General features: G+C 37.1%; 1 protein-coding gene across 2 annotated transcripts in view; it reads right to left on the bottom strand.

Moving 5' to 3' along the window:
- Positions 1-13,959, bottom strand: part of fyn (FYN proto-oncogene, Src family tyrosine kinase) — a 125,343-nt gene that overhangs the window by 25,008 nt on the left and 86,376 nt on the right. For both annotated transcript variants that reach the window (XM_031902143.1, XM_004914562.4), the window contains exons 4-5: positions 2,357-2,614; positions 365-461 (exon numbers count right to left, since the gene is read on the bottom strand). In XM_031902143.1, the coding sequence (XP_031758003.1) occupies positions 365-461; positions 2,357-2,603 (344 nt within the window). In that variant the 5' untranslated portion in view covers positions 2,604-2,614. The remainder of the gene's footprint in view (positions 1-364; positions 462-2,356; positions 2,615-13,959) is intronic.

Below are 13,959 nucleotides of genomic sequence, written 5' to 3'. Positions count from 1 at the left end.
GCTTTTGCCATTTTTTGCAGTCTCTTTAGCATTTATATAGCAATAGCAGTATTGAGAAAGGGACCGGAGGGGCCCGAAACATTGCTCTTGTTTTTTGTATGTACTTGGGCAAATAACACGGCTTGCAACTTCAGTGTGCTACTTGATTTTTTTGCTGTTCTTTAGCATTTATATGGCATGCCGTGAGCATCTCATCCACTCCAATGCTGGCATAAGCATATAAGCAGGGTTTCTCTCCCCTTCTATGTGTATACTTTAGGTTCTCATGGTCAAATTAAGGCCTAAGCTACCATAGCTAAGGCTCTGCTTTTTTCTTCCTAAAGCCATCAAGTCTTGACAGTTCTCCAGATCAGCCCACACTTACGAGCTATTGAGTATTTGAAATTTTTCTCCTTTCTGAAAACTTAAATCATCTTCTGTTCTGGCTTCATAGTCATACAGAGCCACAAAAAGTGTCACTCCTACAGAAGAAGAAGAGACAGTATATTATTAGGTGCCACATCTACTACATAGTGTAAAACAGTCTTGGTATGAGTTAAAAAAAAGTACATTACCACTTTGATTTGATTCCATATGTCCCCTTGCCAGTTTTACAACTGACATGTTAATCTTCTGCGTATTTAATAATAATAAAAAAACAACAAAACACAAATACAAGAGTATTGTAGAAATGATACCTATATTGGCTAACAATAAAAAAATAAAAATACATCAATAGGGACTGTTGTCACTGCATACTGCAAATCTTAGCATTTAGAAACCCTATTTTCTCCTTCCTTTCCATTTGGTTCTATTAATGTGCAGATAAAACATTGCTCACTGCCTAGAGCATTGATACATCTTATACAGGTATGGGATCCCTTATCCAGAAACCCGTTATCCAGAAAGCTCCGAATTATGGAAAGCCTGTCTCCCATAGACTCAATTTTAATCAAATAATTCAGAATCTTAAAACTGATTTCTTTTTTCTCTGTAGTAATAAAACAGTACCTTGTAATTGATCCCAACTAAGATATAAATAATTCTTATTGGATGCAAAACAATGTTATTGGGTTTAATTAATGCTTTATTGATTTTTTAGTAGACTTAAGGCATGGAGATCCAAATTATGGAAAAAAACCCTTATCTGGAATACCCTTGGTCCCGAGCATTCTGGATAATGGGTCCTATACCTGTACCCTAGATTTGCCAAATTCCTATCATCCCTCAACAACCAGTACTGGGAGATGTAGTTTAGAAAAGGATGGAATGTCAGAGATTAGGCTGCTTAATAAACTTGCTCAGTGGCCACTGTGAGTTCCCCTTTTGCTTTTACTAATGTGGCACCAGCTCTATGATTTTAGGCTCTAGAAGAATGCCAAATCATCTATAACAGATCTGGTGAATGTACTGGAGAATGCACTTCAATTTCTCCAGGAAGCTGCCCAAGATTTCGCTACCTGAGGATCACACTGCCAAGTGGGTTTGGCCTTGTTATAATTAGTTTGTCGGTGAACCCCCAAATCCATGTTAAGGTATTCAGGATTTGGAAGGGTTAAATGTAATTTTTGTAAATTTTACACTTCCGTGTTTATGCAGCAAGATTAACCCATCCAAATCCTAATTAGCATATGCTAATTAGGATTCGGTTTGGCCAGGACCGTAGATTCGGCCGAATCCGAACCCTACCGAAAAAGGCCGAATACCGAACCGAATCCTGGATTTGGTGTATCCCTAGTTATAATAAATCTGTTGGCATTTTCCCACACTATACATGCTAGAGGTTAAATATCATGAAGGCACAGCTGTAGAACAAATTTATAATGATCTGCTGTACTTTCTCACAGCATGACCCTTATTGTGTATGCCACAATTTAATACCAGAGCTGTCAGTAATAACTGTGAATCCAAAGTGCCCCATCTCTGCACTTGCAGCAGTGGAATTGTACTTTGGGCAGACTGGGTCAACCACTGGATTAGTGCTGAATGTGACAGATACTAAGCATAACTGAAGGCAGATGAAAAAGCCCTAGTGTTTAGCATCACTTGTTATTCGGCCATACCTGTTGGTGAAAATTGTGGTATTTTTCCAAACCCAAAAATTGTATTAGGCAGTGCAAAAACACTCAAACTTTTAGGCTGTTTTATGAATAATTAAGATCAACAGTTGTACTGTTCAGCTTAGCAGGGTTTTCTAAATAAATAAAAAAATATTTGTATTATATGAATGAAACATTTATAATACAATTGCAACTCCACTGCTTTGCTACATGACAAATATTCTCCACTGGCCTACTTTCCTGCCCAAGGACTCTGGTTAGCAAGGAAGGAGACAAATTGAAACTTTAACATAAAATAACTAATTAGTTTTACATACCTGTTCCGCCCCTTGTGCGCAAGGTGCCTGTGTGTGATGAAGAGTTCACCCCGCCAAACACTGTAAGCCCCTGCCCTGCATTTGTATGGAAGTTGTTATAGTTTGGAATGGTAGTCACAGTAAAGCTGGGATAATGCTGTGGGGTGGGATCCGTCCCATAGCGGTATCCTAAACTCTGAGTTAAACTGTTGTCCCTCTCATCTGTCAGTTTTGTTGCTTCTTTATCCTTGCATTGCACACAGCCCATTATCTATATTCCTAAAGAAGAAGAAATACAATAAAATACAATAAATACACATAAGAAACCCAAATATTATATAACTGCTAAGCAAGCTTATTACCCTTAAAACAGAGGAAAGTTGCAAGTTAGGGTACATAAATGAATGTGTTAGTGTAATAGTGTAAGTGTTTAGGTTGTGGCTAATCTTATGCTAAATGTCAGTTTTAATTAAACATACCTTTGTACATCAGCCAACAAGGGCCATCTGTGCTTCTGCTGTGCCCTTGTGTTGCACGCTAATATAAACCTTAAAGACATGAAAGATAATGCCTATTTGGAGCTGCTTTCATAGCACTCAGGAACTTGCCAGAGACCACATTAGGTAGCCACTATGCTGACCAGGAAAGAATTATTGCTGCTTTTAGCACAGGGCTATGCAAGTATGAGTTTTGAAATCTTAAATGTCCATTTCCTGCAGTTGGTCTTCAACATAAGTTTAAACACTTAACAACATGCAGTATATTGAGGATAGAGGCTGCTACTATCAGGCTCACTGGAGAGTACCAATGGATATACATACTGGTTTCTGGCCCATATACTGTTTGGGAAAACTTATATAATTTATACAGACAAGGCAGTACAGGGCGGTGAAGCTACAACTAGCTAGAGAGTTACATCCTGTGTTAATAGCTATGACTATATGTTTCCAACCATTATAGGGTGTGCTAGCACCCACCGAGTTGCATTTGTAGCTCCCGGCACAATGCAAAATCTGTTCTCATACAAGCTGTCTCGATGGCACACAGGTATAAAGATTTGCACATTCAGATCACAGTTACTTTATGAAGAACTATGTGCCTTGTAGAAAAGAAGATCCCAGTGTCTTGGTACAGTGCTTGGAAACATCTAACAAGTTAAGGCTAAATTAAATTCTTGTGTGTTTCAAGGCTGGTCTTTCAAAATGAAAAATCCATTGACTGATGAAAAGCCATCTTTGAATAATGGAGCTCAGAATTCCAAGTTGGTCTCAGCTACCATGTTATTTTTGATCTTGGCAGCATATGTTATCTGCTATTAATAAACCAAAGGCCATCTGCAGAACAAGTAGGGACTCAAAAAAACCTATTACTACTAGATTTTTGGTTCACTCTCTAAGAATTGCATAGTTTCCAATGCAAATTAAAAGCAACTTTGTTTCAAGGATCCACGTTTCTTTAAGAGGAATAGAACTGAAAATACATCCCCTGCAGTATAAAGCACCACTCGCTAAGCTATAGTAAAAAATTACTTACATGCAATTTGTTTGCTAATAACTCTGTTCCTTCTATATAAGCTGTGAAATACTTTGTATGAAACAAGATTAGTAGCATTTCAATTTATTTGGGCAATAAGATCTGACGTCTCTCTGGACAGAGGTTGTCATATTCTTTTAAGGAGCTGTCTGTTATCTCCTATTTTAGCACAAGGTCTAATTAACTAGAACAGAAATGAACAGAGTAGAAAGGAACTCAGATTTATTACTGTATATTATCATTATTTTTTCATTAAATTATGGATCTATGTTTTTTTATGTGTCAAAAGTGATTGTAGTTTGTGTTATTCTATAGCACAAAAAATTAGGCTAAAAAGCAGAGTCCCTTGGTAGAATTGCAGTAACTCATCTGCATTTCACCTCACATAAAATGATAAATATGTTGGGAAACTGGGACTAGAAGCGGCAAATGACCTACAGCGGTGAAGGTTTGCTAATGGTAATGTCCTCAGCTGCAATGTATACCTTTAGGGGAAAGATTCTCATATTATAGATGGGCCTTCATGTGCCAATGCAGAAAACCTAGCTTTTTACTAAAAATGTTTAATTCAGGTTTTGCTATGTTTTCATGGTAATTCAAGTGAAACTAAAGCTCTTTATAAAACTGCAGTCCATTAAATATACCTTTTATATAAGGCTGCTGCAATGGCCCACAGGTACAGCAGCCCTGTAGCCAGAAACTTGCCCCAATACCTTTCTTTTGGTCATGCTGAGCTTTACCCTGATGTTGGCAGTCCAGTGCATGTGTTCTGTTTCTGTCATTCCATTGTAAATATCTGGCACAAAGGCGCCCCTTCTGAGATGGCAGTGGCCAGGTTTAACAAAGGACCTCAACAGCCATAGGATTGCAATACCTACAAGATTTGTAGCACCTCTATAACACAGGTAAATTTAAAAGGCTGCATGTTTATTATACATATACGTTATACATATTATAGTACATGCATGGAAGACTGGAAATAAAGATTACACTTTTTAAAGCCTTATCAATGATAGAGGGAATATAAATGTCTGGGTCACTAGGTACTAGTAAGGTAGGCCAGGTGTAAAACTAGTGGGCTCCACATAGGGACCTTGTCAAAGCAGAGGGAGATCCCATTCCAAGGGGAATAATAACACACATGTCCCCTAAAAAGAAAAGCTAAAATCTAACTAGCTGGAGACAGTAAAGGTGCAAAGCCCCAGTCCTACTTCCTAGAGACAGGACAATAAAAACTTTACCGCAAGAGGAGTTGGACTAATATTTGGCAGGGTAGAAACAGTACTGTCTTCACTATATACAACATATATATCTGATTACTATGCCGCTAGATGCACATGATTTGTATTATGGTTCTACATATTTATTCTCTTTTAGAATCAGATCTATATGAGTCTTATCAAGATGGCATGTGCAGTAGCTCTAGGTTGGTTCAGCTCCTGTCAGATTTTATTTCTTTGCTGTCATAAAAAAGGCTGAAAAAATGAGGGACAATCTAATGGCAGAGAAATCCAGAGAAACAAAGCAGCTCTAGAGAAATAAAGAACGTATGCATGTGATTATGTAAAACTTCCACATGATGGGTGTTAGAGTGAGTTTTAAAAATGTATTATCATTGAAGCATCATCGTTTAGATGGAATAAAACCAAAGGCCTGTTTTAGGGTTGCCACCATTGGCTTGAGCAAAAAAGACGAACAACAGGGCGTATTGATGATATTGGGGGCAGAGCAGTGACATATGGGGTCATGATATTTGGGGGCATGTTTGTGTCTTGTGGGGGTAAAGCCATGACATCAGTGTTGGATTATTGGTCCGATTATTGTTTGGGTTTCACAAGGCTGAAACCTGAACAGACAGTTGTGACACAAAAAGCCCTAAAAAAGCCAGAACTGTTTGGGTCAAAACCAAACAGGAGGCAACTCTAGCTTTTGTAGAAGCAGCTTTAAATGTACAGGTATTGCAGTCTGGACAATGCTGGCATTACTGCATAAACATTAGAATATGTATGTAGCCCCCAGTGCCTCCCATGCATCTCTCTTCATTTTGACTATTATTGAAATTTATGGTATGTGGTTTAAAAAAATGATCAAGAATTGTTATAAGCATATAGTTCTGATTGTTTTATAGGTTTTGAATAAAGGACTAAGAATCGAACATGGTGAAACAAAATAGAATGCTGGCTTTTATTTAAACTTTATATATGTTAATCGTGCTATGTTCATTAACTGGATAATACATAATCAAAGAAAATGTATATCACTAGACAAATTCTGATTTATGTCTATGTAAAAAGCACCATATTGTGACAAATATAAATCTGCTTTAAATTTTAATTAATAGGCCTGCAATACACTCACATTTCCAGCCACTAAAGGCAAGCATAATGACTTTTGGAAATGACTGCGCATATATAATGATATCAATCCTTCACAAATGTTTTAATGCATGCTGTTTCTTTTTTTTAAAGGGGTTGTTCATCTTTAAAACAACTGTTAGTATGATGTAGACACTGATAGTTTGAGAGAATTTTCAATTGGTTTTTATTTTTTGTGTTTTTATGTTATTTTATATTATCTAGTTTCTAAGGTCTTGTTTACCTTAGCAACCAGGCGGTGGTTTAAATGAGAGACTGGAATATGAATAGGAATAGAAAGGTAAGTAATAAAAAGTAATACTAACAATAAAATTGTAAGATCACAGAGAAAAAGTTGTTTGCTGCTGGGGTCAGTGACCCCAAATTGAAAGCTGAAAAGATGTAGATGTGAAAGGCAAATTATCCAAAAACTATAAAATATATATAATGAAGACCAACTGCAAAGTTGCTACAAAGAGGACATACTAAAAGTTCATGTGAAAGTGAACCACTGCTTTAAATGAATATCTGGCAGAACACAATCTGTTTCACACATTAGAGCTCATTTACAAATGCAAGTACAAGGCTCAAATTGCACATTTGCACTTATCCATGCTACTTACAACTTGCATATAGCACTAATGTACTGGTTGCGATTCACGCCATTGCACACAAGATCCAAAATATAAGGACCCTCACTGGCAGGGTCTCCTTAGTGTGTTTGCCTACACATGCAACTGTCTAGTGAATTGCATGCTAATGCATCTCCCACACATAGCTACAGAAATGATTAACCTGGATGGGAGATCATTTCTGCCAACATTGGTGTTTCTAATGCACTGCACTACTGGTTGTAAATTAGCCCTATTAGATTTCATACAGAAAGTGCTAATATTTTAAAAACTTATGTTTTTAGATTTAACAGTGTATCTGGCATCCAGTCTGGTTGTCAGGGAAATACCCTTTAAAATACTCTGGACGATTCATGTGAGGAGTAGGTTTTTACTTCCACCCACTGCTTCAGTCCTAATATTGTCCTAGGTGCCAAAAAAAGGAAGCCAAACAAATTAAATGTGGCGGGTGAAGGCACGCTGCCATGCTATCCGCAAGGGAACGTGGGAAGAGGCATAAAGTATGTTCCGTACAGCTCAGCATTCAAAGCCACAGCCGGCATGTTATTCTCTAGCATGATGCCATCATTAAGTGCCTTGTATATGAGCAATGGAAAAAACTCAGCCATGGCAATTACACAGTACAGAACACTTCAAGGCATATTGTGTTTGCAGAATCTACAGGGCTCCCTATGCCCACTGATATAATATAAGTTAGTGTCCTCTGACTATGACTTTAATGTACTATGTTGATTTGCTGATTATACTTAGGAAAAAAAAGAACAGGAATGATTTGGGCGTATTCATTAGGAATATTATGTAACTGACGCTGGCATTAAAATGTGAGAAATTAGTGAAAAAGTTTTTTGCAGCCTACAATTGTTATAACAAAAAACAGATTTATTATCCCATGAACAACAGGTGAGGCTCTTCCTCGAGATCTCAGGGGAACTCTGACAACACAATAGTCCACTGTAACCCATAACCACTATGTACTGTATTTAGTGTTCCCCCTTTGCCTTGTACACACTCATACACGCATACTAATGTACGCACATAACATACACACACATATTTTACTGACCCATCAACTGTTTTGTATGCATGTTGTCAACAGTTTCAAAAAACAAAACAAAAAATATTATACTTGTTACTGAGAACCATTTCCACTATTTATGCACACACGCACATCGCGACAAAAGCTGTCTAATATACTTATATATGATCATTATTATATGTTTCTGTAGTTGTTCTTTATGTGTTATATCCCCCTTTTTCAAATCAGAACATTAGGGGTAAAATCTCATCAGGAGCACACTGACCTATAAGGCTATATTTCAGTGCGGATTTATTACCCGCTAAATAATTCCAGAGGGAGGAATGCTTACAATCTAGTAGAACTTATGCAGTCTATGAGCTCATATGCATGAATTATTGTATCATTCCATGAATAACCCTTACATATTCTGGTTGGGGGTAGCAACTAAGCTGTTATTCCCTCTTTACCTCACAACATTTGAAAAATGCAACGAGGGACAAAAAGAAATGCTGTGCATAGTGCAGTAAAATATTTTGACCACCCCCATTTTTATGACCCCCCCCCAAAATACCACACTAAATATTTAAAGTTTGAACACATTTCTGGGGGTTTTGGGGTCTTGTTTTGTGTGTTATGACAGTTTTGCTAAAAAGGTCAAATTGCCCTTTAAGATGTGAGTCTCAGTTCCCCCAAGAGACCTGATTAGCTTATTAGTTACAATTATTTCTAAGTGCAGGTGTTGACTGTTAGGTATTCTGGGCTCTGCAAAAAGCCTACTTATTTAATTAAGTTTGAGAAATTTTGTATCTTTTTCAGCATTCAGTGCAGAACATCAAAGGGAAATGAGGGACTTTCCAATAAGAATCCGGGACTGTGGGCTGAGCTGTTAAAATCAGTACTGTCTAAGTAAGGAGGTATACTATTTTGTTGGATAGTATGCCTGAGTTTAGGTGAGACATTAATTTGTGTGATGTGAAAAAGTCATGAAAAATAAACAATGAAAGTTGAGCCCAGCAGGAGTTGAAGCTATGACACTAGACATCCAAAACTGGGCTTTGTCTAGAGAGGACATGTGAGCTCTCTCTAATAAACTGCAACCCTATTGTTTCTGCCAGTGTATCATCTCTACAGCTAATGGCATATTCATCAAAAGGGAAAACAGAGTTAATTTCCTTTTACATGTCCCCTAATGGCATTCTTGTCAGTTTATACTTGGAATATAGGGCCCCACAACCCATTGGGCTCTCTTAAAGTATAATCTAATAAATCAGTTGTGGGAGGAATATGGATTCTGTCTTTCCCCCAAAATGCTAATGTATTTGGTGACATTCCATGACAATAGTACAGCTGGGAAAGGCCTGTAGGGGCTAATATTCTCCCAAAAAGGACAAAAGGAGTTATGATAAATGCAGATCTGTACATATGTTGTACATGTGATATTCTCCTCCATTCAGCACATAAATTCTTAGACAAAGAGGTATAGTACTAAATAGGGATGCACCAAATCCAGGATTCTGCCTTTTTCAGCAGGGTTCGGTTTTGCCCGAATCCACGGTCCTGGCTGAACCGAATCCAAATTAGCATATGCTAATCAGGATTTGGAAGGGTTATATGTTGCCGCATAAACACGGAAGTGGAAAATGTTTACATTACATTTAACCCTTCCAAATCCTAATTAGCATATGCTAATTCGGATTCGGTTCGGTATTCGGCTGAATACCTTAACATGGATTTGGGGGTTCGGCCGAACCCGAAAAACTGGGTTCGGTGCATCCCTAGTATTAAATGAAGTTCACTTTTGACTGGATCATCTTCAGAATGTGGAAGTGCCTCAATGCCTGCTACTTGTCTCACAGCCAAAATATATATCAGATTTAGTTATGAGCTTATTAACTAACCTGACAAAGATGGCATTCAGCTGTTCAACTGCCAAACTATATAAGTCTATTACAGTGATCCTAAATTGTGGGGCTAGCCACCCTAAGGGAGGTCAGTTCAGTGGCTGGAGGCCTAGGGGCACATTTACTAACCCACGAACGGGCCGAATGCGTCCTATTGCGTTTTTTTCGTAATGATCGGTATTTTGCGATTTTTTCGGAAAATTGTCGCGACTTTTTCGTTACCAATACGAGTTTTTCGTAGCCATTCCGAAAGTTGCGCAAAATCGCCTTTTAAGTTAACGCTACGAAAAAAGGCGCGACTTTCCGCGCAAGTTTTAATGCTACGAAAAAGGCGCGACTTTTCGCGCAAGTTTTAACGATACGAAAAAATTGCATTTTTTCGCGCAAATCATATTGGTAACTAAAAAGTCGCGATAATTTCCGAAAAGTCGTAAAGTCGCCGAAAAAAAAATCACAAAAAATAGGAAAAAGTCGCAAAATGTTCATTTTCCAATCGGAATTTTTACAATTCGGATTCGAATTCGTGTCTTAGTAAATCAGCCCCCTAGACTTAGTTATGTGGGAACCTAACATTTTGGCACCCCCAAGTGACTTAGCCTTTCCTTCTCCTTTAACCTCAGTCAGTATTTTTCTGCTGGAAATATTAAGGGCTATAGCAGACTGGGGGTATTGATTGCCACAGCCTTTTCAGGCAGTCCCACCTTTCCCTGGCTGATTTAAAAAATATGGCACTGGCACAGGTCAAGATGCTTTGTCTACATTGTGGCTATGCTAAAGTGCCATGAATCTCCATGAAGGGTAGGCCTCTATTGCAGTTATTCCCTCTCGTGTAGTTTTGCTATTGCTTGTGTCATATGACTCACTATAATGTATATACAGGTATGTTACCTGTTATCCAGAATACTCGGGACCTGGGGTTTTCCAGATAATGGATCTTTGCAAAATTTGGATCTCAATACCTTACTTAAAATCATTTACATATTGAATAAACCCAATAGGATTGTTTTGCCCCCAATAAGGATTTATTATATCTTAGGTAGGATCAAATACAAGGTACTGTTTTATTATTACGAAGAAAAAAGGAAATTATTTTCAAAAATTAGAAATATTTGCTTATAATTGAATCTATGGGAGATGCCCTTTCCAGAGTTCGGAACTTTTTGAATAATGGGTTTCTGTATAACGAATCCAATACCTATATAATAAAAATGAGATATCAGCTCTTGAAAATGTAATGATACTAGCAGAAACACTTTGATATAGATTATGGAGTTCCAAGGTATCTTAGTATTAAAGGATATCACTGTTAATAAAACAAATTTATTGTACTTGACCTGTCAGAGCTGCCATACTACCCTTAAGCCTTGGGTTACAGAAACTTCAAGATGTTTTACAACAGACTAAAGTAAACTAGTAAGTGAATAGTTAATGGTAATACATGAGTGCATTTTACTTCTTTTTAGTTATTTCCCATAAATGTTGGTTGTTAAAGTAAAAGGAAATCAGGGGAATGTAGAAAGGGGAGCTCTGGCACCTGTAATTATCATGACATTAGAAATTAAAAAAAAAGGTATTTTTACTGAAAGTATGACATTTTATACAGACAATTACTAGAATTATCTGAGGAGTTCAGTTGTATTATAATAAGGAAAATTCCTATTATAGGCTTATATCTCAATGTAAATGTTTAAAAAACAAAAACTAAATAGTAGGTCCATTTTACCTGTAATTATTTCTGGCATCACTATAAGGTATCTTGGCTGGATATATACAAATTTAAATAAGAGAGGTCAGTTTCTAACTTGCCACAACATTTGCAGTTAGTTGGTTGCAAATAAAAGGATTAGTATAGCCTTTTATCAGAAACAAGACGTGTTATACCAATCTTCCTGTTGTGTGACAAAAAAAATACTCATTTACTAACACTGTGCAAATTTTCCCACTGCAGTAATACATAGCAACCAATAAGTAATTCATTTAATAAGAAACTCCCAACTGTGAGTTACTACACAAGGACAAATTTACCCAGTATTTGTAAATAAACCCTGAGGTGTCTGCTACACCTGGCATTTTCTTTTTCATTTTTGTACACAATTTCTTGTGTATACCCAACTGCAATGTTTTGTGCTGCTACAGTAAGGTGGAGTATAAATTCATGCACACAACACAACAGAGCAACAGAGTTTACTGGGAAAATAAATATTAAGTCACAAAAAGGGTATCTTTTAACAATTGGCCAGCCTGAATACATATATGTGGATTCATATATTTATTTGGTAATTTTTTTATTATTAATTTACTGGCTGTTTTCAATTGATGTTTCCAGTTACTTTTTGACTTTTAATGACTTGAAAGTTATTACATGGACTATTTTCAATGAGCTTTCATGGTATACTCTATATGTGCCAGTCTAATTATTTACACTGATTGGCATTTTTAATAGCATCCTTTTTGTGAATTAATTTCTATTTGGGCAATTATGATTGGTCTTTATCCTCTCAGGCTGAGAAGATAAGAAAAGGTAAATGGATACCATAATATTACACGTTTCCTCAAGCAGGCTTCTTCAAGCAACTTCACCAGTGATGTGTAGGCCTTCTCGCCCGTGGTAGCGGAGATCTTTCACAGGCTTTCTGTGGGACATTACCCTTAAGGGTTCAGGTGCTTGGAATCTGAATCTTGCTTAAAAAGGCTCTGATTCAGCCGAGTCCCAAACTGAATCCGAGATTTAGTGCATCTTTCAGTCAGAACTTCAGTCCCTTATTCTAAGGTTATTTGTGAAAAACCAACCTCCACCAAATGGACACACAAGAATCAAAGCAGGCATATCCATGGTGGTCAACTGTTATGCAATTATGTACATTTTCTGTTACTTGTTATCAATTTCCACAGAGCATACTGTGCTCTGTTCATAAAGTGTATGTCCCAGAGCCTAAAAAGAAGTGAATATATGGAAGCTAAAAAGAAATTAGATATTTCAACATCCTAAAGCACACTGCAATATCAGCTAAGAGTGCTTACAACAAAAAAAGAACGCTTTAGAATAACCTCATATCTATAGGGAGATCACAGACCTCCAGTGCATGCTGCAGGGGGACCTAAGAACATCTCTGAGATAAAGCAGCTTTGCAAAAACAGGGGTAAAAATACCTAAGGCTCGTTCAATGGTGGCAGAAACATTTGGAAGCTATTATAAATGAGTAACTAAAATGAAATATACTTGTAGTTTTAGCTTATACAGACAAAACAAAATGTAATGCCAACAAGCAATGGTTCAGAGGTATACTGGTTTACATGTAACATTCATACTTTAATTTCCTCAAAAGACATAGGGATCATAACATGCTAGGAGCAAAGAAAACAGAATTGGAAAAGGTAAATAAAACTATCAAGTATATACAGGTATAGGACCCATTATCCAGAATGCTCGGGACCAAGGGGTCTTTCCGTAATTTGGATCTCAATACCTTAAGTCTACTAAAAAATCAATAAAACATTAATTAAACTCAATAGGATTGTTTTGCATCCAATAAGGATTAATTATATCTTAGTTTGAATCAATTACAAGGTTCTGTTTTATTTCTACATAGAAAAAGGAAATCAGTTTTAAAATTCTAAATTATTTGATTAAAATGGAGTCAATGGGAGACGGGCATTCCGTAATTCGGAGCTTTCTGGATAACGGGTTTCCAGATAAGGGGTCCGATACCTGTACATTGTTCTATTCAATATGGGTGGTTCAGCTCTGAGAAAACTAGTATGAGGCCATTTCAGCACAGGCACATCAAATCCTCTTTACTTGTCTTGAATTCCCCCAGTAAGTGTATGAAGAAATTGACAGCCAAATATAAACACCTTATAATCCACCAAAATAGAAAATGTGAGAAAACCCATCCAGAGCAAAGTTTATAGTTAGATAAGAAAAAGTAGCCCCTCCTCCCTGCTCTATTTATGTTGCACCCAACTCATTAATTCTTAATGGTTTTGGGGGTCAGAGAGTATTTTTATTTCTAATCTCTACTAGTTAGCTAGTATTACAGCATCGGCCTGTTTAGCATTCAATAGCATTATGTTTCCAAAGCATTACAGAATATCTCTGTATACAATCAGGCGAGCCTGCAGATATAAAACTGAAGTGGCAGCTGCCACTTTCTGACCCAGAAAGTAGCTATGGTAGAACCCTGAT

The sequence above is a fragment of the Xenopus tropicalis genome, chromosome 5 (genome assembly GCF_000004195.4).
Source record: "Xenopus tropicalis strain Nigerian chromosome 5, UCB_Xtro_10.0, whole genome shotgun sequence".
Lineage (NCBI taxonomy): Eukaryota > Metazoa > Chordata > Amphibia > Anura > Pipidae > Xenopus > Xenopus tropicalis.
This window is presented reverse-complemented; position numbering and strand designations above follow the sequence as displayed.